Source organism: Colobus angolensis, unplaced genomic scaffold (assembly GCF_000951035.1).
Source record: "Colobus angolensis palliatus isolate OR3802 unplaced genomic scaffold, Cang.pa_1.0 Scaffold472, whole genome shotgun sequence".
Lineage (NCBI taxonomy): Eukaryota > Metazoa > Chordata > Mammalia > Primates > Cercopithecidae > Colobus > Colobus angolensis.
Window position 1 is genome coordinate 1,134,806 of NW_012118177.1, and position 21,771 is coordinate 1,156,576.

Genomic DNA, 21,771 nt, shown 5'->3' on the forward strand with positions numbered 1-21,771 from the left:
ACCAAACCTATCTTATTGCCTTCTAGAAAACTACTTTAGGCTGGGTGCGGTGGCTCATGCCTGAAATTTCAGCACTTTTAGAAGCTGAGGTGGGCGGATCACTTGAGCCCAGGAGTTCGAGACCAGCCTAACCAATAGGGCAAAACCCTGTCTCTACTAAAAATACAAAACAACAACAACAACAACAAATTAGCCAGGCATGGTGGCACGCACCTGTAGTCCCAGCTCCTGAGGAGGCTGAGGTGGGAGAATCATCTGAGCCCATGAACTGTGATGGCTCCACTGGGCAACAAGAGTGAGACACTATCTCAAAAACAAAACAACAATAACAACAACAAAACCCCTACTTTATCCACAGGTTCTTGGCACAGATTGTGGAAGATAATTGCCCCTGGAGTTGTCAGACCTGGGTTCCCATTTTGGTGCCACACAATATATATAGTTGTATACCCTTCAGCAAATTACTTAATCTCTCTTCCAAAATCTCAGTTTCCTTATCTGTAAAATGGACATAATACCACCTAGCTCATGAGGTTATTGTGAAAATGGGATGACATAATTTGTGGACAGCACCTGGAGCATAGTAAGTCCTCAATAAATGGCAGCTGATATTATTGTTTTCTGCACTGTCCCCTTTTTCAGCATTTTCCTCACCTTCCTCCCAGACGCCACTGTTCTCAGGCTTTCCTTTTGCTGACCAAACTCTTCAGTTGGACTTAAACAGTGCCCCCTCTTTCAGATCTTCTGTCTACTTTTCCTCAGTGCAACCGTATCTGTCTTATTTCGTGTCAGTTTAGAGCCCTCCCTGTTCTCTCCTGGGATAAATCTGATTCAACCAGCAAGTTCTTTTTTTTGCATGAATTTATGTGTCCACAAAACATAACATTCATGTTTTAACCCAGGCCTTCAATGCCATAACCCAGTGGAATAAAAGCACCTCAGTTTTCCCACCTGACTGTAGCTCTTCCGTTGTCTAAAAATAGCACTCTTTTCAGTCCTGGCTTTTCAAAGTGTGGTCTGTGGACCAGCAGCATGGGCACGACCCTGGAATTTGTTAGAGTCTCAGACCTTGCTCCAGACCTACTGCATCAGAATCATTTTAGCAATACTCCCAAGTGATTTGTATGTACTTTAAAGTTTGAGCAGCACTACTAGAATAAGGAGCAACTAGCCAAAATAACAAGCAAGGGCTCCTTTACAGGAAGAAAGGTTTGTGCCCAAGCTCCCTACAAAAGGGCACCCAGAGCAGCTACTTCACAGCTCTGGGAATGGGCTGCCATCTCTGCCGCCAGGGAAATGTTGCATCTCATGGGGGCCCAGCTGCTAGCCTGCCATGCTGGATCTCTAGAGCTTCCAGTAGAGTCAGGCTTCTGTTACCGGAATCAGAGGGCTAATTGGCCCCACATGGTTCCAAATCCTGCCAGTCTTGAGGGGAGTGACAAGACTCCCCAAGGAGCCAACCAAATGTAAAGAAAAAGGAGCCAAAGGCAAAGAGGGCTGGAGAACTAAAAGTGGATGCCTGGAAATTTAGCTGTTACATTTCCATCTTCCTGCATGAAAGCACAACTCAGGAGAGCATCAGCTTAGAATCATTCAATATTATTCTCGGTTCCTTTGTCCTTTAGCCACATCTGCCTAGCAACAGTTGTTAGCATGAGCTCGAGCTACCAGTCCCTCTTTGGACAGTGATGGAGGGATCAGTTTAGCCCATGGAGAAATCAGGGCATCCAGAGGGAGTCAGGTTGTCTGGTAGTTGGGTCAGGGAAAGAGCTGCCGTGAGAATGAGCGGACAGAGTGTGTTGCGGGCCTATCTCTTAGAGGCAAGGAGTTGGGGGAAGGGCTTCGGCCGTGTGAAGTGGGTGAAGTTTATATTTGGCTCCCTTTCTCTGCTCCTCCAGCCACCCCGAAGAATGCTACCAATAACATCGCCACCTCTACATTTGTGTGATATGCTTAACCTTCCTAAGTGCTTCTGTAGTCATGATCTCATTTCATTCTCCCAACAACGCAGAGTGAACAGGCTCAGAAACAGGTTAATTATGATGCGGGCTGAGCATACAGGCTGGGCTAGGACGTAGAGTGCTGCTGACTGTAGGGTTGGGGCAGCTTGCAATGGAGACTCTGGATAGCCAGAGGGTCCAGGACCCTGAGTGGGAGGGAGCAGGAATGGGGTGCTGCGATTGTGGGTCCTAGCATATAGATGTGGCCCCAGCTGGGCCACCAATGTGCTTAGCCACTGTAGGTCTGTGCCTCTTCATCTCCTACCTAGAAGGCTGGGATGGAGGAGGAACAGTCACCTAGCCTGTCTGGCAGGACAGAGGAGATAATGGATGTGAAAGCATCTTTTCTCAAATTAAGTAATGAGGGTAAAAATGAAAAGAACTGCATGAATATAAAATATTATCATTAGGCAGAAGAGAAAGGCTAGGCCTTTACCCAGGTCGCTAAATAGAGAGGGCAAGCCTGGCACAAGGTGAGGGAATACCTTTGGGGACTTTGGTAAGAAGGGGAGAGAAGGAAGACATTGCATACTTTGGAGTAAACAACAGAAGCAAATAGCAGGCCTCAGAAACAAACCTCGTGGGGTGGGGGGTGGGGGGGAGATAAGCATTGGATGCTTCACAGTTTTGTTCGGGGATGCCCTGTTTGAAGGGACCAGAAGCCAAACATCTTTCAAAGTCAAATTGCCTGTTTCCCCCAGGAGGATAGTCATGTGACCCACGGACAGCTGAGCTCATGTCATCCATCACTGCTTGCCTTCAGTGTCACTCCCAAGTCTCCAGGCATTTAGCAAATTTCAGAGGGACTGAGCTGCAGACACTGAAAAAGGCAAACCCCAAGAGGGAAGGAACAACTTCCATTTGAATTGTAAAATGGCCTTCTGGTCTGTTAATGGTGGTGTTTCTCCCCTGTCTCAAGATACCTGGGAGTGGTGTGAGAAAAGGGCTGCTTGCAGAACTGAAGGCAGTTAAGGGCAGTTAGTTTGGCTCAGTTAGGGACAACTCAGGGATGAATGTGCTCCAGCCACACCTGGATACACGCCTGCGGCTATGAGCCACATAACTGGGCCACCTGCAGGAAGATGGAATGCACCTATGCACACAGTTTGGTTCTTGCCTCTCTCCCCAATTCTGCCCTTTCTTGGCCAGCGAGTACAATCCCCACTTCTTCTATGGAGTCTTCTCCAGCTTCTCCACCCCCTCCTCTGAACACCCAAGTTGGAACTTAGTTATAGATCTCATCTACCAGTTTCAGTTAGCACTGTAATTCTCTTGTTCAGTATACACACTTGTCTTTTCTCCCGCAGCTAGACTGAAAGCTCTTTGAGGGAAGAGACCTGTCACTTCTCCTGTGTACCCCAGAGTGCTGGACTGTCTGATTAGGCACTCGATAAATACTTGTTGATTGATTAATATGTATCAAAAGAGTAAAGCAAAGCACTTGTGTCACAAAAGGCTGTTTGCTTATTGATTCCTCTGGCTCCAGGAGTGCCCATTTTCTTCAGAAGTGGTAGTACCTCAAGGTCCAATGGAAATTGAAGTGTCCTCTGCTTCAAAAAAGGAAAAAGGGGCAAAGGGGAGGCTGCAGTGGCAGGGATCAAGGGGGAGCACTGAGCATAGGACAGTATCCCAAGCACTTCCATAGCACACCTGTGTCTGTCTTCCTTGCTGGAGTTCCTGCTCCCCACGCCACAGTCTGCACAGCCTTCCCTGGCTGATGCCCATGTCAGAAATGAGCTGGTGCCATCCCAAGAAGTCCTTTTAGTGCCAACAAGTTCGGGTGGCAGGAAGCAAAGGGCTCATTTCCCAAATAGTCCTAGGGGTGAGGCAAGACGGCAGCTGCAGGAAGATGTTCTCTGGCTCCCTTCAAGGACGAGCTCCTGCCTGCCACCAGGAGCCAAAATGAAAGAGGCGCCAGCCTGTGGCCACCCTCAGAGGGTCCCTGTCCCATGAGGGTGCCTGTCCAGGACACTAATCAGCCACGTTCCAGCTTCGGAGTGACTTTCTATTGAAAAGTGGCCATTTATCTTAGTGGTGTGAGAGGGAAGGAGCAAGTTTCTGAATTTGCCTTCCAGGGACTTGACCTCATCCTAGCATCCCCTTCCACCTCCCGAAGGGGTGACAGATAGACTCCAAGCCAGCGTGAGGTGTAGCCAGATAGATCTCATATGATAGAGACAACTTCAGAGTTCTTTGCTAGACTATGAATTTCTCTTTTACACAATTATTCTAAATCTTTTCTCCTTCCCCTATAAATAGTCCTAAAGCTTCTCTCTAATTACTGAAACTGTGTCCTGGATAAATAACCTAAATGCTTCAAACCATTTGCTACTGATGAATTTGATATTCTTAGCTAATAAGGAATTGCATTTCTCTCGGCTGGGTGCGGTGGCTCACGCCTGTAATCCCAGCACTTTGGGAGGCCGAGGTGGGTGAACCGCCTGAGGTCAGGAGTTTAAGACCAGCCTGGCCAACATGGTGAAACCATGTCACTACTAAAAGTACAAAAATTAGCTAGCCGTGGTGGCACACGCCTGTAATCCCAGCTACTCTCCTGGAGGCTGAGGCAGGAGAATCGCTTGAACCTGGGAGGTGGAGGTTGCAGTGAGCCGAGATCGTGCCACTGCACTCCAGCTGGGACAACAGAGGGAGACTCCATCTCAAAAAAAAAAAAAAAAACAAAAAAGAATTGCATTGCTCTCAGAGTGTCAAAACCTCCTACTTCTTTTACAAACCTATACTAGTTTCATTAATTAGCTACTGGCCCTCTGTATCTTGTTCCAAAGGGCTCTGCCTAGAACTGTAATTTTAGTGAATACACATACTGAGGCTAGAAAACTTAAACCCATCTATCTAGAAGGCCTAAAAGTCTGGGGCTGTAGTGGTGCCAGATGAGCGAGCCAAGGCGCTGGGTCACTTGGCCCTGGCCCTCTCTCCTCCATCTCCACCTGCCCTACCATTCTCCTTGACCATCCATTCCTCCTTTTACCTCCTTCCCTGGCCTTGGCACCAGTGTCATCACAGACTTCAGTGTCTCTACACCCTCACTCTTCAGTGCTTTTCATTTGAATACTACACTCAGACCCCTTCTTGCCTGCAGTATGCCTCCCCTGGCCCTTGATGAAGAACATTTATGAAGCTCTTGTGGAATTCCTAAGCTTTAGTCACTTAAGTTGTGGGCATCGGGAGAACAATGTGTAATCTCTCCCCAGTGTTAGGACAGTGATTTCTCCTCTCCCAGCTCCTCTGGGCTTTCAGGCCTGCTGGCAGCCCCAGGATGCAGCTCCCCTCCTGGCCCACAGGAACTCTTTTCCAGAGTTCCTGTGGAACTGAAAGAAGTTGGCATTATGGACAATTGTGGTCCCAGACATTAGCGCATTTATTTATATGTGCTACCTAAATCATTTATTTTTGTATACAATCTAAGATATATTCAAGTTTAAAATGGCATCAAGATGAGCCGGGCGTGGTGGCTCACGCCTGTAATCCCAGCACTTTGGGAGGCTGAGGTGAGAGGATCACTTGAGGCCAGGAGTTTGAGACTAACCTGGCCAACACGGCAAAACCCCACCTCTACTAAAAATACAAAAATTAGCCAGGCTTGGTGGCACATGCCTGTAGTCCCAGCTACTTGGGAGGCTGAGGCAGGAGAATCACTTGAACCCGGGAGGCAGGTGAGCAGAGATCACACCACTGCACTCCAGCCTGGGTGACAGAGCGAGACTTTGTCTCAAAAAAAAAAAAAAAAAAATTAAAAAAAAAATTTTAAAAATTGCATCAGGGCTTCATGAAGATGCTCCATCTTCTGGAACAACTTTACATTTCTTCTGCCACTTACTTGCCTGTCTTGTGGTCTCTTCCTGCAAGGTTTTGGTCTCCTTTAAGGAGTTAATAGCTAAGTCAGTGGAAGATGACAGTTAACTTCTGCAGAATATTTGCATTGGGTTCCTTCTGGAGTTCCAATATCTGAGAGGAAGGGTCTGACTCTAATTTCAGGCTCATGACATCAGTTTCTTCTATTGGCTCTAGCCCTGAAGACAGTAGCTTCTACTTTCTAGGTTTCTCTTTCTCCAATCTGAAATATGAGGTAGTCATCATCTCTGTTGGCTCCAGAGGATGTAGGAAGCTAAGCTGTAAACTCCTGGGTGCCAGGGCCAGAACCCTAACCAGCCTCTCTCCCTGCTGATTCTGAGGCTTAGTTCCCTGTGCATCTTGTTTTGCTCCCATCTTCCCTTTTCCCCAGTCATGTGATGCAGGAAGAGAGCGCAAATGATATGGAATGTGAGCAGCTGCCAGCAGAGATACTGCGACAAGTGACCGTTCATCGAGACCCTATATATGGCTTTGGCTTCGTGGCTGGCAGTGAGAGGCCTGTGGTGGTTCGATCTGTGAGGCCAGGTAGGTGTCCCTCAGAGTATCCCCCTAGCCCTGACTCCTGTCTCCCAACACCCACATGTCTTCCCAAAAAGCAGAGCTTCCAAGCATTCTGACTGTGTTGCTGAAGAATTCATGAAGAATGGTTGAAGACTTGCCAACCAATAACTGTGTGAGGGAGCTGGCCTTTTAAGACTGATAGACACGACCATTGAGGTTGTTTGGAGCCCTAGAAAAAGGCTACAGTTGATTGTTTAACAGCATCTGGGTCTTAATAAAGATTCCCTTTGCATAGAACATTCATAAAAGAGCCATAATGTCTTGCAAAAAAAGATGTGCCTATTCTATTTAATTCAACAAGTATTTATAGATTGCCTACTCTAAGCCCAGCAACGTTGTAGGGAAGTACAAGACACAGTTCCTGTTTTCAAGAACCTAACCATCAGGTTGTGGAGACATGTACATACTCATGAAATAGGTCAGCCATTGAAGACCAGAATGAAGATATAGACCACAGGTGGGATAGGAGAGGAGAGGATAATGAAATCTCTGAATGCTTGAGTGGCAGTAACAAACATCTACCATTGATTAAGCATCTACTGTGTGCTTTACATCATCTTGTTTAATTCTCACAGCCACCCCTGCAAGGTAAATAAGTAATATCATTCCCATTTTGCAAACGAGGAAACTGAGGCATAATGAAAGAGAAATGACTTGTCCAGTGTCACTCAGCTGTAAAGCAGCAGAGCCAGGGTTTGCACCTGGGCCTGTTTGATGCCATGCAGGGGAAGTAGGTCCTGAAAGGGGCCATGTGGGATGGAACAAGCAAAGCCCCACCTAAGCTATGAAGCCCTGCTATCATGAATGAAATGGGAAAAGACTGAAGTACTGTTTTGTTTTGAATGTGCTAGGCATTGACAAAAAAGACAGACGGAATGGAGCTTTATTCCTGACTTGCTGGGCCTGAGGCTTTAGATGTTTACAACAGTTTCTCGCTCAGTCAAGAGGAGCAGCCAGAGTACAAACTGGTCTTGCAGAAATTTGATGAATTTTGCAATCCTCCAAGGAAAAGAAAAAGATTTTTGTAAGCTCTCTCTTCAACTAGAGGGCACAGAGGGGGGAAAACACACACACACAAACACACACACGCAACAACAATTTAGTACAGGAGTCCGTGGCTGACCTAAGGCTCTGGAGTCAGTCATGCAGTTTGGCAAAAAGGTTTTGAATCTCTGATCAGAAATCAAATTTATCCTGGGAAAGAGGGACCAGCTAACGCTCAGTAATAGACCACCAGGAGCCCCTACTTTAACTTCAAATGACACAGAATTTGCACAGCTGAAGGAAGCCCCCAGGCCTAGAGGGGTTCAGCTGCCAAAGGTATAACAATGAAGAAGGAGTTGGAGGGGTGAAAAGAAGAAAAGTCCCAGGCACGAACCACAAAAAGCCATGGGGCTGGCATGCATAGCCCTATAAAAGCCCCATAAAAGACTGATCTGTAGTGCTGCTTCTGGTCCAGGTGGCTCCTGAACGCACAGGACTTATTTGGTTCTTTATTTGAGGCCATAATAAAGACAAAAAAAAAAAGTATTCTACAGAAGAGCAATTATGGTTGATCAAGCCAACAAACCATTTGTGAAAGCAGTAGCAGAGTGATGTTACCAGTGCCATCAAAGGGCCAAGGCCCATAAAGGAGGTTGAGTTCCTTGAGGACCTCTTCTGTTAGATGGAAGAAAGGGAGGGGAGGGAAAGGAAGAAGAAGATAGACAGAGTGGCTTCCACTTAAGAGACTGGCATTTTTGGCAGAAGTAGATAGAAGGAATGAAATGAGTTAAAGGAATTGTCCCTTGGATGGTATAACTACCATTTATCCAATTCTTAGCAACGTCAATCAGCTATTTTAAGTGCTGTATATTTATCATCTCATTCATCCTCCCAACATTTCTGTGATGCATATGTACTGTTATTTTCCCATTTTATAGATGAAGTAAGAGAGACTCAGAGAGATTAAATGTCTTGCCCAAGGTCACACAACCAGTAAACTGCAGATTCGGAATTATGAGTCCAGGTCTGTCTGGCTGTAAAGAGTGTTCTTTTCACCACCACACTCTGCTCCTGAAGCCAGTGCACTGTCAGGAGACTTGGCTTAGTGTATTTAGGGCAATTGCTGCTCGAGCAATGAATCCTGCTGCCTGTGCTGGCGCAGCCATCCTCAGCACATAGGCTCTACACTCCAGAGCCATTGAGCTGTGCTCAAGTGATGTATTTGTTGTGTATGTTCATGTTTTTGGAATTTGGGCTGCCCCCTTCTTTGGAGAGAGAGGGAGAAGTTGGGATCTGGCCCTTCAAGGTGGACTCAAACAAGAGTCAAGGCTGGTTTGATAATGGGTCATGTCACTGAACATTTCTTTCAAATTTGAGTCAGGCTGGATCTGACTTCTCATTCTCCCCATGTCTCTGAGAAGCTTTTCTCCAAGAAGATCTTTGCTAAACATCAGAGGCAGCATAGCCTTGTGGTACCCGTCTACCCTAACCCTTTGCCCCAACCAAGAAGGTACAGCCCTCAGATAGGTCTGCTTTCTTAACCTTGCAGTAGAAATGGGAAGGAGAGCCAGGCACAGTAGCTCACGTCTGTAATCCCAGCCCTTTTGGAGGCTGAAGTAGGTGGATCACCTCAGGTCAGGAGTTCAAGACCACTCTGGGCAACATGGAGATGTTCCATCTCTACTAAAAATACAAACATTAGCTGGGTGTGGTGGAGTGTACCTGTCATCCCAGCTACTCAGGAGGCTGAGGTGGGAGAATCTGTTGAACCTGGGAGGTGCAGGTTGCAGTGAGCCGAGATCATGCCACTACACTCCAGCCTGGGTGACAGAGTAAGACTCCACCTCAAAAAAATAAAAATAAAATAAAAAATAAAGAAAGAAAAGAAATGGGAGGGAGAGGAAACAAATATCCAACTGCACAAGGGTATGTACTTTGTTCCCCTCATTTATTGGACAGTGGCATTTCTCAGTGTTGAAAAAAAATAACCCTTTAGGTTTTTTTCCTCTGTCTTCAGACAAGTGAATGCTTAAGTCCTTACAGACCAGTAAGTATGAATAATATTCAAGTAAGAAGATCCTTCCTCCTCCTGTCACCTGACCACCTCCAGTAGTCTGAAAGTCATTCCTTGTACCTAAGCAAGTCCCGCCTATGAAATGGAAGTCTGTGTTCCTCGTTAAGAAGTAAGCCAGTAAAATGTTTATTGACCTCATCTAAGTCTGGGACCTTTTGCTACCAAACCATGCCCAGCTAAAGTGTTTTTACCCCACTTGTCTTTCCGGGGCTCCGAAAAGCCCACCTGGTTCTAAAGCACCTCCCTTGCCTTCAAAAGCAGACTTAGCTTTCTGTGTTTGGAACAGCACCCTCTCACTAGCTCTGGAGGACTTTGGAATGTTTGTTCCTGAAGTCCAGAGCATGTCTTTCTTGGCATGGAACTAAAGGAGGCCAACTCCATTCTCTGTCTTCATTCCTCTGCCCTCTATCTGCTTATAGGCAGCAGCAGCAGCAACAGTAGGAGAGAGCTCGAATAGCAACCCTTACACCACCACAGCTCAGCCTGCACCATCTCCAGGCCTCAGCACCCGCTTCAGCTCCTACAGGCACAGAGGACTTGCTCAGACCTGGACTTTACCAGCAGTAACCCTAAGCCGTCACATCTCTCTCCCCTCCTTTGCAGGAGGCCCCTCTGAGAACAAGCTCCTGGCTGGTGACCAGATTGTGGCTATTAATGAGGAAGACGTGAGTGAAGCCCCGAGGGAGAGGCTCATAGAACTTATCAGGTAACAGGGGCGTCTTGGCAGGAGCTGATCAGTATCCCCACCCCTGACTCACCGGTGACATGGGGCTACCACTATCCCCCCTCGCTCTGAGAGCAGAATCCTTCCAGGCAGAGAAGCCCTATACAGGGCTCCTGGCTAACCCAGAACTTCAGGGGCCGGCTATTCAGGGTCAGCAGGAGCCTTCATACACACTGGCTTAGCATCTCCAATGATGTGAACAGATGCAAAGAACTCCCTGCTGGAGTCTCACCCCTACCTCCCTCCACCCGACGAATCTCTTCACCCCAGCCCCTTTTTTTTGTCCAGTGGGACATACCAAGTGACAGATGAGAATCAAGCCATTAAAAGAACATCCTAGATATGCACAGTGCAAGCAAGACATTGACCAACTCCCCCACTCCAGAAAAAAAATCAGAATCCGTGGCCAGTGGGTTGAGGAAGAGAACCTCCCAATGTGGATACTGTCCATAGTGTTTGTGGCCCCTAAATGCCCTCCCCAGATGGAAGCTGATGACAAAAGGAACGTTGTGGGATCACCACTGTTTATAAATGGAGAGTAATCACATTGTCTTTACCTATCCCTTACCCCTACACACATTACACACACACACACACACACACACACACACCATACACACTCTCCTACCCCACATCCACACCACATGCACACACCCTGGCATACATTTGTTAAAAAGGAATTAGAGAATAAGAGGTAAAGGCTCCAAATTGCATGGACTAACCTCAGTTTGGGGGAGCTTGGCTATCTCACTCCAAATGGAACCATGTACATGCTCACTCTTTCTCTCTCTCTCTCTCCTTTTCTCTCTCCCTCTCTCTTTCTCTCTCTCTCTCCTCCTCCTCTCTCTCTCCCCCTTGCATAGTCTGACTTCATTTCTGCCTCCATCTCCTTCAACTCCTCCTGGTTCAGAGTGTTTTCATCCCACTCATCTTTCCAGGCTCCCAAAAGCCCACCTGGTCCCAGAGCTCTTCCCTTGCCTTCAAAGGCAGACATAGCAATCTGTGTATGGAACAGCACCCTCTAACTAGCTCTGAAGGGCTTTGGAATGTTCCCTCCTGAAGTCCAGAGCACTTCTTGGCTTCCTTGGCATGCTCCCTCCAGCTCAATACCATGAAATGTGTCTGATCCCAAATGATCTTTTATTTGACTCTTCTCCAAGTTCAGTTGTGTATTGCATTTCCCCACCCTCCACTCTCCACCCTCTGCTACCACACCAATATGAGGTGAGTTCTTTCTATCCTATTAGGGCATGTTGGGGTTTTTTCAGCCTGGTCCCTCAGAAGTCACTGCTTTGCTTTCAGTAGATATCTTTGCACTCCAAAACAAGTTAGGCTGATTTCGTGAGGGGTTCCAGAGCTCTTTCAGCGTTAAAGCAGAACACACTCTTGATAACCTTGGGAGCCAGTGGGTTATTCATTCATTCAATCAATCAACCAACCAGTATTTATTATTGTCCTTGATGCACCAGGCGCTGTTCCACACACTGAAGATACAGCAATGAATAAGACAGACAAAGATCCCTGGCTCACTGGAGTTTACATTTTAGTGAAAGGAGACACATCATAAGCAGAAAAGATTATAAGTAGTTCTACAACATATTAGAAGCTGATAAACGTTATTAAGAATAGAAAGTAGATCTAGGTAAAGAGGATCAGGAGTGCTGGGCACAGGGGTGCAAAATGTAACTAAACAGTAGGGCCTATGTTGACCTCATTGAGAAGGTGACATTTGAAGAAAGACTTGAGGGAGGAGAAGGTGTTGAAGAGAGAACAGCCAGTGCAGAGGCCCTAAGGCCAAGAGTGTGTTTGGCACGATTGTGGAACAGGGGAGAAGCCAGTAGGACTGGAGTTGGTAAGGAAAGAGGAGAGTTGTAGAAAATAAGTCCAGATAATGGAGAACCTTTGAAGCCACCATAGGGACTGTGGCTTTGTTCTAAATGAAATAGGGAGACATGGCAAGGGGCTGGAGGAGACGAGTCACATAATCCAACTTATGTTATGCCCCTCCCCTGTTCAAGACAAAGTATTTTCTTTAGTATTTTTCCTGGAAAACAACTCTTTACTTCTGGGAACTTCCCAAACACTGGGGCTGATTAATCCCTGTAGTTTGCCTCACCAAATGTGGGAGATGTTCAGAGTTCTAGAGCCGCGGGCCTTGGCATTTCTCAAATATCCAGAATCAAGGGCAGCTTGACTCTACTTCTTAAATGACTTTGTTCACGTAAACATTTGAAAAGGGCCAACAAGGAGAGGGGAAGCTCCTTCAAGGCAAACTATTTCCACTTCTTTTAGTTCTTTTAAAAGATTATGTATTCCTGGGAGAGAATTTTCATACCTCACAGCCTGCTTGATCATTGGCATAATTCTTGCCGGAAGAGTTTCATATTCTTCATTCTTTTGAATATTTGCTATCTGGAGAGTTTTGGTTTCCATCTGTTGCTCCCTGGCTCTCTTTTTTGGTCCCTCAATTAAAACAAATCTGCTGAGTATGAGTCATGGTGACCAAATGACCTCCTTTGGGTTTTTCCTTTGAATGTCTCCTCTCACTTAAATACCAAATTACCAATAATCATTGTACATGGTTCCCAGGACTCTCTGACTTTGAATTCTGTAATGCAGGCTTTCAGTTTTCCTTGAGAATTTTCTAGTCTACACATAAAATTGCTACTAAGGTTTGGAGATTTCTACAGAGAGTATGTGAGAAGGAATATGAAAAGAAGACCTAAAAAATGACAACCCCAGAGGTAATGGTTATACCATCTTCGGATGCCTGTGTGAATTAATATGGATGGTTTGTGCCGGCCTCCACAAATGACTGGAGGTGAAGTGTCCATGCAGACACTCAGATTGCCCTCTATCCTAATCCATATACCTGAATGCAGCCAGGGGAAAATTCTGGTGTTGCTTCTTGTACTAGATGAATACCTAGTACATGATACACTACTCTCCTGTTCCCTCTTTTCTCTGTAGGAGCGCTAAGGAATTCATCGTTCTTACAGTTCTGCACACTCATCAGGTGAGTGAGCCTCTTTGCCATCCCTTCCTCCTGACCTCTTTGCCATCCCTTCCTCATTTCCATATTGGAAAGCAACAGTGATGGGGTTGGGGGTTCAGACACTACAACCAACATATGAGCCAAGGATTTAGGAGTGAACTTAAAGAATACCTTCTGAACAGCATGTCTCTGCTCATGTCCAAAGCTGAGGATTTTGAAGGGCTGTGCTGTGCTGTGTTCTGTCCTGTGCCTTCTGCTTTACCCACTTAAGCTGCCCACTGCCTCAATTCCGAATACAGTTTCGACTTCTTTTTGGCTGTACTCCATTAAAATGTATCTGTCCAATGTGAACTCTCATAAAGAGGTGCCAATCTTATTCATATAAGTTACCTACAATGTATGAGACACAGCACCATATGTGATATAATTTAATATAAAGTTGCTGGGGGGTACACTTGAACAAACAGATTCATCTTTGTCCTGGTACAATCACTTAACTGGCTTTGTGACCTTGGATGAGTCAGTTCCCCATTCTGGACCTGTTTCATCATCTGTACATTGAGAGATTTAAAGTAGAACAGTGTTGCCTAAACATACCTGATCATAATAGTTGCCAGGACTACTTATTAAAAGTAAAAATTTCTAGTCCCCTCTCCTCAAGAGTTGGATTTAGAAAGTTCAGTGTCCATTATTGGTTATATCCTTATAGCATTCTTAGCTTAAATGCACAAACCCAGGTACACAACTTCCATGTGCAAAATTCAGAGCCCTCACTCTACCTCCAGCCCACCTGTCCCCTTATTCATGTCCCCAACAGTCCTCTGCACCCCAGCGTGGATGCTGTACCCTCAATGTATAGCCACAGGAGAGGTCACATCTGTTGGGGGTGGGGGACGTGAAATTAGGGAAGGCTTCAAGGAGAAGGCTGCACCGGAGCTGGACCTTGAGGGATGGGGCAAGATTTTCCATAGAGAGATGACACAGCGAGGGATGGAACACAGGTGCACAGCATGGGCTCACCAGGCAAGAGCAGGATTGAAATCAATCTTGGTTCAAACTAACTGCCTCTCCCCATGGCCCCCAGCTCCCAGACCTCTTCTGCATCAGTGTGAACTTCACTAACACACTCATACACTCACACACATATACACACTGACAGATACACACAATACACTCACACATTCATTCACAACCTCATACATAATGACTCACATGTATCCTCACACGTACACTCACACACATACACTCACCCGCTCATACCCATACATATACATACACACACTACTCACATATACACACACTCATATGCTCTCTCACATATGTACACACAATGCTCCCAGGCAGATAGGCCTTTCTCAGTTCCAGTTCTCTTGTCTCTGGGCAGGCAAGCCCCATCACTCCATTGTTGTTACCAATAGTCCCCTCCCCACCACTTTGCTGCATGTGTGCAGTTGCCTCCTGGGCAGTAGGCAGCCAGTCCCAACCTCCCAATCTCCTGTCTTGAAAATGACCACCAGCTCTCCCACTAAAACGTGCTTGATGTGTGGTTAGAATTTACTACTCTGGCCGGGCGCGGTGGCTCAAGCCTGTAATCCCAGCACTTTGGGAGGCCGAGACGGGCGGATCACGAGGTCAGGAGATCGAGACCATCCTGGCTAACATGGTGAAACCCCGTCTCTACTAAAAAATACAAAAAACTAGCCGGGTGAGGTGGCAGGCACCTGTAGTCCCAGCTACTCGGGAGGCTGAGGCAGGAGAATGGCGTAAACCCGGGAGGCGGAGCTTGCAGTGAGCTGAGATCCGGCCACTGCACTCCAGCCCGGGAGACAGAGCGAGACTCCGTCTCAAAAAAAAAAAAAAAAAAAAAGAATTTACTACTCTGATCAGAGACCCAGTGTGGGTTTACTTTGTTAGTCATGTCTTCTCAAATTTCACCTTCTTGCAGAAGCCTTCCCTGAGTATCCTTTCTAAAATAGCATCTACCTGTCACTATCTTCTGATACTGCTTACTTTTTCTTCAGAGCTGAAATATTATATTTTTAAAGTTTTCTTTTGAAATAATTATAGATCACAAGAAGTTGCAATGGTAGTAGAGGTATACCATGTACCTGTTACCCTGTTTTACCCTGTTTCTCCCAGTGGTTATATCTTGTATAACTATGTGCAGTAGGCTGGGTGCAGCAGTTCACACCTATAATCCCAGCACTTTGGGAGGCCGAGGCAGGTTGATCACTTGAGGCCAGGAGTTCGAGACCAGCTTGGCCAACATGGTGAAATCCCATCCCTACACAAAACACAAAAAAATTAGCCTGGCATGGTGGAGCGCACCTGTAGTCTCAGCTACTCAGTAGGCTAAGGCATGAGAATTGTTTGAACCCGGGAGGCAGAGGTTGCAGTGAGCTGAAATTGCACCATTGCACTCCAGCCTGGGTGACAAAGCGAGACTCCATCTTAAAAAAAAAAAAAAAAAAAAAATTATGTGCAATAGCAAAACCAGAAAATCAACAATGATACAACATATGTATATGGTTCAATATGAATTTATCACATGTGGGTTTATGAATCCACCAACACAGTCAAGGTACCCCATTTACCATAATATTGTTATTATACATTGCATGCCTGTGACAAAGTATCTTATGTACCCTAGAAATATATATACCTACTATGTACTCACAAAAATTTAAAACTTAAAAAAGTCACCAAAAGGATTCCTCATGTTGTCCTTTTATAACCACACTCACTTCACCCCCTACACCCAATCCCTGTCAACGACTTTACGTTTCCCTAATTTTATCATTTCAAAAATATTATATAAATGGAAGCAAAGCATTGTGGCTCCTGTCTGGAATTCCAGCTACTTAGGAGGCTGAGGTGGGAGGATCACTTGAACTAAGGAATTTGAGATCAGCCTGAACAACATAGAATGAGACCTTATCTCTAAAAATTTTCTTTTTAATTTAGCCAGATGTGGTAGTGCACACCTGTAGTCCCAGCTACTTGAGAGACTGAGGCAGGAGGATTGCTTGAGCCCAGGTATTGGAGACTGCTTTGAGCTATGATAGCACCAATGTACTCCAGCCTGGGCAACACAGCGAGACCGCTTCTCTAAAAAACAAATAAAAATAATATACAAATATAATTATATAATATGTAACCTTCGGGGATTGGTTTTCTTCACTTAGCAAAATGTCCTTGAGATTCATCCAACTTGTTGCATGTATCAATATTTTGTTCTGTTTTATTGCTGAGTAGTACCCCCATGGTATTCCATGGTGTGGATGTACCAGTTTGTTTAATCATGTACCCATTGAAGGGTATCTGGGTTGTTTCCAGCTTGGGGCTACTACAAATAAAGCTGCTATAATATTTATGTACAGGATTTTTATGGGCATAAGTTTTCATTTCTGTGAGATAAATGCCCAAGAGTATGATTGCTGGGTCAAATAGTAAGTGTATATATAGCCTATTAAAAAACTGCCAGACTGTTTTTCAAAGTGGCTGTGCCATTTTACATTCCCATGAGATATTATATTTACATGTTTATCATCTCTGTCCCTCATTAGAATGTCAGCTCCATGAGGGTAGAGACTGTGTTTTGTTACGGCTGTATCCCCAGCGCCTGGCACAGAGTAGGTGCTAATAAATATTGGTTGAAGGAATGAAGGAAACCCAGTTTCCAACCATCAAAGCAACCTAAACAAAACTCAAGTGTCCAAACTTAGGTGCAGAATAAAGGGCATAACACTCACCCCAATCTCTATCTCAACTTTCCCATCCCAGTGCCTCCAACATTTTCTTACCCCCTGTTCTGCTCACTCTGCAGGTCCCAACCCATGGCCCCTTTGCTGAGGCCAGGCTGATTTCCTTCTCCTTCTTAGGTACATTTCCTTCTTAGGTCTTACTGCCCTGTGGACTTTTGTCCTTGTACTATTCCACATCTCTTCTAATACATGTCTGTTTCTTTTAAGACCTTGTTCAATACTCGTGTTCTCCAAACAGCTTTGCCTGACTAACCTCAATGAGCATTTCCCTAATCTGTTCATTCACTCATCAAGCATTTATTAAACACCTACTATTCTGGACATTCTTCTAGGCTGGGAATATAGCAGTGCACAAGACAAACATAGTCTCTGCCCTCACAGAGCTTACATTCTAGTTGTCAGCCTTGTGCTCTCTAAACCCTGGGAGCATAGAAGTGGATGAGTACACACACACAGGGCTAATTGTCAAAACATTTAATGACCTGTACAGTAGAAGTCAATCCAGTCAAAATATGAGCCAGTAATAGCACTGGAGCAGAGTCTTGAAGTCCTCTTAATTGTGCCAGATGTTAACCCTGTAGTTGATCTACGTTTGTAAGGAGGTCCAGGGGGAGAGGTCAGGTGGCATCCAGGAAGCTTAGGGCAGTGCCTGCTTACCAATCAGTGTGAAAGAATCTCTCCATATTTTACAACTGGTATGGCCATCCCAGTGCATCCCAATTGAATGTCAGGCTTACATACATGTACAGTCGATCCTCATTATTTGCAGATTCCCTATTTGCCAACTTGCCTACTCCCAAAAATTTATTTATAACCCCCAAAATCAATACTCATGGCACTTTCCTGGTCATTTGCAGACATGTGCAGAGTGTGAAAATTTTGATTTACCCAATGCACACGTTCCCAGCCGAGGTCTGACAAGGTGATGCTCTGCCTTCTTGTGTCAGTTCTCATACAGAGGTAATCAGAGGATGGAGACGATAGGGGGCAGTGCAGTGTAGTGCAAGAAACAAACTGCAGTTCTGGGGCCAGTTGGACAGCGTTTGAGTCTTGACTCTGGCACCTGTGAGTGGAGTGGCCTCAGGCAAGTCACTTAACATTTTTGAGCTTCATTTTCTCTTTGTAAAATAAAGAACATAGAAGCTACTAGGATGAGTTGTTTTTAAAATTTAACACCATAATTTATGTGAAATATTGGAGCAGGAGTTCAGTATTCACTAATTCAGTGTTCATGGAAATGTTATAGAACGTAACTACCTTAACAAGTCTCCACTGACAGATATTCTCTCTTTAGCTATACTGAAAGCTTCTTGAAGACTCCCAATATGTGTTTAATGTTATACCCCCTACATCACAGAAAATAATACTGTGTTCACAGCAGGCACTTAGCATCTCATGGGTGCGAGGAGACTGCTACCTATTACAGAACTCTTGTCATGTTAAAGTTTGATTACCACTACTTCCAGAAGACAACCTCCTAATAGGTCCAGGATGTGGCCTAGGAATCTATATTTGTTTTTTTTTTTAAAAAAAAGACACTGGACCAGACAATCTGCAAGTCTCTTTCTATTAATAACTCCTACATTCTGTGGCGGATAATGGCCTAATACCTACTCCTACATACTGTGGCTGGTATTTTTTTTTTATAGAGTCTCACTCTGTCACCCAGCCTGGAGTGCAGTGGTGCCATCTCAGCTCACTGAAACCTCTACCTCCTGGGTTCAAGTGATTCTCCTGCCTCAGCCACTAGAGTAGCTGGAATTACAGGTATGTGCCACTACACTGGCTAATTTTTGCATTTTTAGTAGAGACAATATTTCGCCATGTTAGCCAGGCTGGTCTCGAACTCCTGACCTCAAGTAATCCGCCCGCCTTGGCCTCCCATAGTACTAGGATTACAGGCGTGAGCCACCACACCTGGCCTGGTAATGGTTCTTGACCCTGTTTATCCATTAGAACCATCTGAGAAGCTCTGAAAACTATTAATACTCAGTTCTGATTCATTCGAGCAGCAGAGACAGAAAAAAAAAGAAAACATAAAAATATTGATACTTGGGCTTTTGCCCTGACTCATTGAATTAGAAGCTCTGGAGATGAGACCCTGGTATTGGTCTTTTGAAAAGGCTCACTAAATGATTCTGATATGGAGTCTCTCAGATGACATTTTCCTTGTAAGAGTGACTCATAGCATGGCAGACAACTGGGGAGAGGGGTCACAGAAGTTCTTTCCCAGGTCCCCTCAAACCATACTGCATAGATAGACACTTAATAAGCTTCTGTGTATTTAAGGGTGTTCCTTAATCTTTGAATTACCAACTAGTCCTCATGACTGACTGGATATTTATTAATCTTGAAACCCTTAGACCTTGGCACACAGTAGGTAATCAGTAAATATTTTTAAACAGATAAAGTACTGGATTATGACCAAGAATGACCCTGATAAAGCAAGCACAGACAATCTGTTTCAAATGAAATCTTAGTTTTCTGGTTCTGAAAACAGCCTGTACTTAAAGAACTGGAATCCCCTCTGCTTGGAGCCACCTGCCTAGAAAAAGAAAGCCAAAATAATGGGAACCACCTCAGAGAAACTGGTTTTCTACAGAGCTTCCTGACATATAGTGTTTGTCAGATGGTAGATACTCCAACCATATATGCTGAATTAATGAACTAATTCATTATTAATTTTAGCAATCATCTAATATATTTTATGCCATGTCTACTATGTGCTTGGTGCTAGGGGGAGACATATTAACATAAAATGGCATCTCTGCTTATACAGCCTGGTTGGGGATATGAGTGATGGCAGTGTGGATTAACAGGAGTACTACAGGAAATCCAAGAAGGGGAATTGAGGAGTTGGGGAAGGATTCAGGATAAAGGTAGAGTTTGAACTAAACTGTAAAGTGATGGCATTTAGCTGCTCAAAAGGACACTGTAGACCCTGGAGGATGGGGACAGGGAGGAAACAGCGTGAGGTGGGTCCAGGAGTGATAGCAAGCCCAGTGTGTGCAGGGAGCTGTGGGTAGAACCACCAAGTGCAGCAAAAGGCGATCTTGGAGAGGTGGTTAAAGAGTCAGGTATAGTTTATGGTGGGCTTTGGAAGTCAGGCAGAGGATATGTTCATGTCCAGGCAGTCTTGAGTGTGGGAAGGAAGGCCCCCTGGTTCCCTTAGTAGTGATCTGGTGAAACCAGGATGGCCCTCCATTGTCCTAGGCTCCCACAGTGGTTGCTATAGTAATTGATTATAAGTAGGCTCAGGTGTCAAAGGCAGTGAGCCAGAAGGGCCAAAGTGGGGCCCTATCTTGCTCTAAAATATTTGGCCCTATACCTGACTTTGGTCAAGATCTAAGTGATCACAACCCTGACATCTGTACTAATACAGACACCAAATTTTAAAAATTGTCGAAAAATAACCAGCTGCTGAATTCTGCACTGAGGGAAAGGCAGACTCTCTTCTATTCCTTATTCCACCAAGCTGCTGGCTTCACAGTTGCTTCAAGGGGCTTGCAGTGGCCCCAGATGTGCTTAGCAATTCTAGTCCCATGTTTCAGGCCAAAATTCATTTTAGCCAGAAAGGGTGCCTGTTGCAAAATGAGATTTCCAGCTGCTTGGAGAAAAAAATAGGGTCAGTGAAGAGCTCAAACATTCCAGCTTTAAGGTGCTCAATTAATGTATGCTTAATGGATTGGGATATCTTCAACAATGTTGATTTCTGGGCCCCACTCTTCCAGAGATTCTAACTTTTAAAATCTGGTATGAGCCTAGGCATCTGTACTTTAACAAGCACTCCTCAGTGATTCTTATCATCAGGCAAGTTTTAAAAACAGCTGGTTAGTGCATGGTTATGAATTAGTGCAGAAGTTGGCAAACTGTTTCTCTGAAGGGCCATATAATTAGTATTTTACGCTTTGCAAGCCATATGTGGTAGCACGAAAGCAGTCACAGGCAATACATAAATGAAGATCATGGCTGTGTTCCAGTAAAGCTTTATTCACAAAAACAGGTGATGAGCAAGATTTGGCCTATGTAGGCCTGTAATTTGCTGGCCCCTGAAGTGTATTATGCCTTCCTGCTACCGCATTCACATTTTGACCAGGGCCTTTCCAATTCTCAACATTGTAATGTAAAGGAGTGCCCCTAATATTACAAACTTCAAGCCCCACAGCTGAGCTTTGAAGATGCTTTGGGACAGGGAGGCCTCTGAGAGGCCCCTCATATCACACTGCAAAGCAGGCCTCACCTGTGTCTGAGCATAAGGCTAGATGTGACTCCATGACATCTAGCAGAGACCAGCTGGCAATGAATGAGTCACCAGCATCAAGGCTGAAGACTGAGAATAGGATGGAATCTTAGAGACCAACAGGACAAGGGTCAATGAGGAATGAAGTATAAACAAGCTGAAAATAACTCTGAAACAGACACCTGGAAATGATTATAATCCCTGAAAATATTGGCAATGTCATTTCCTCCTTTGTGATTTGTGCCTATAATTAACTGAATCTTTGGTTTTCAGTGGTACAAACAGAAACTCACTAGGACAGGATCTAGTCTTGCATCTTTGGTAGGGATAGCAAGGATGCCATCCTTTTCACTGTGGTGAAAACATAAAAGGATACCAGTTGGGGTTCTTCATTTGTTTGAGTCCATTACATAATACCAAGGTAGAACCAGAACCAGTGGATGAAAGATCAGGAAAGGACTCCCAGTTTTAGCCTGCTGTGGGGGAACAATCACTAAGCAAAGGTTCAGGAAACCTGGGTTCTGGTTTCGGCTCTGCTACTCAATTATTTCAATAC

The 21,771-nt window shown here is 45.0% G+C and overlaps 1 protein-coding gene across 1 annotated transcript in view; it reads left to right on the forward strand.

Moving 5' to 3' along the window:
* The first annotated feature begins 2,112 nt into the window (after window positions 1–2,112).
* The window catches only part of FRMPD3 (FERM and PDZ domain containing 3), a 91,219-nt gene continuing 71,560 nt past the window's right edge, over window positions 2,113–21,771 (forward strand). The window contains exons 1-5 of the mRNA XM_011958719.1: window positions 2,113–2,146; window positions 5,259–5,312; window positions 6,240–6,398; window positions 10,096–10,198; window positions 13,187–13,232. Of these exons, the coding sequence (XP_011814109.1) occupies window positions 2,113–2,146; window positions 5,259–5,312; window positions 6,240–6,398; window positions 10,096–10,198; window positions 13,187–13,232 (396 nt within the window). The remainder of the gene's footprint in view (window positions 2,147–5,258; window positions 5,313–6,239; window positions 6,399–10,095; window positions 10,199–13,186; window positions 13,233–21,771) is intronic.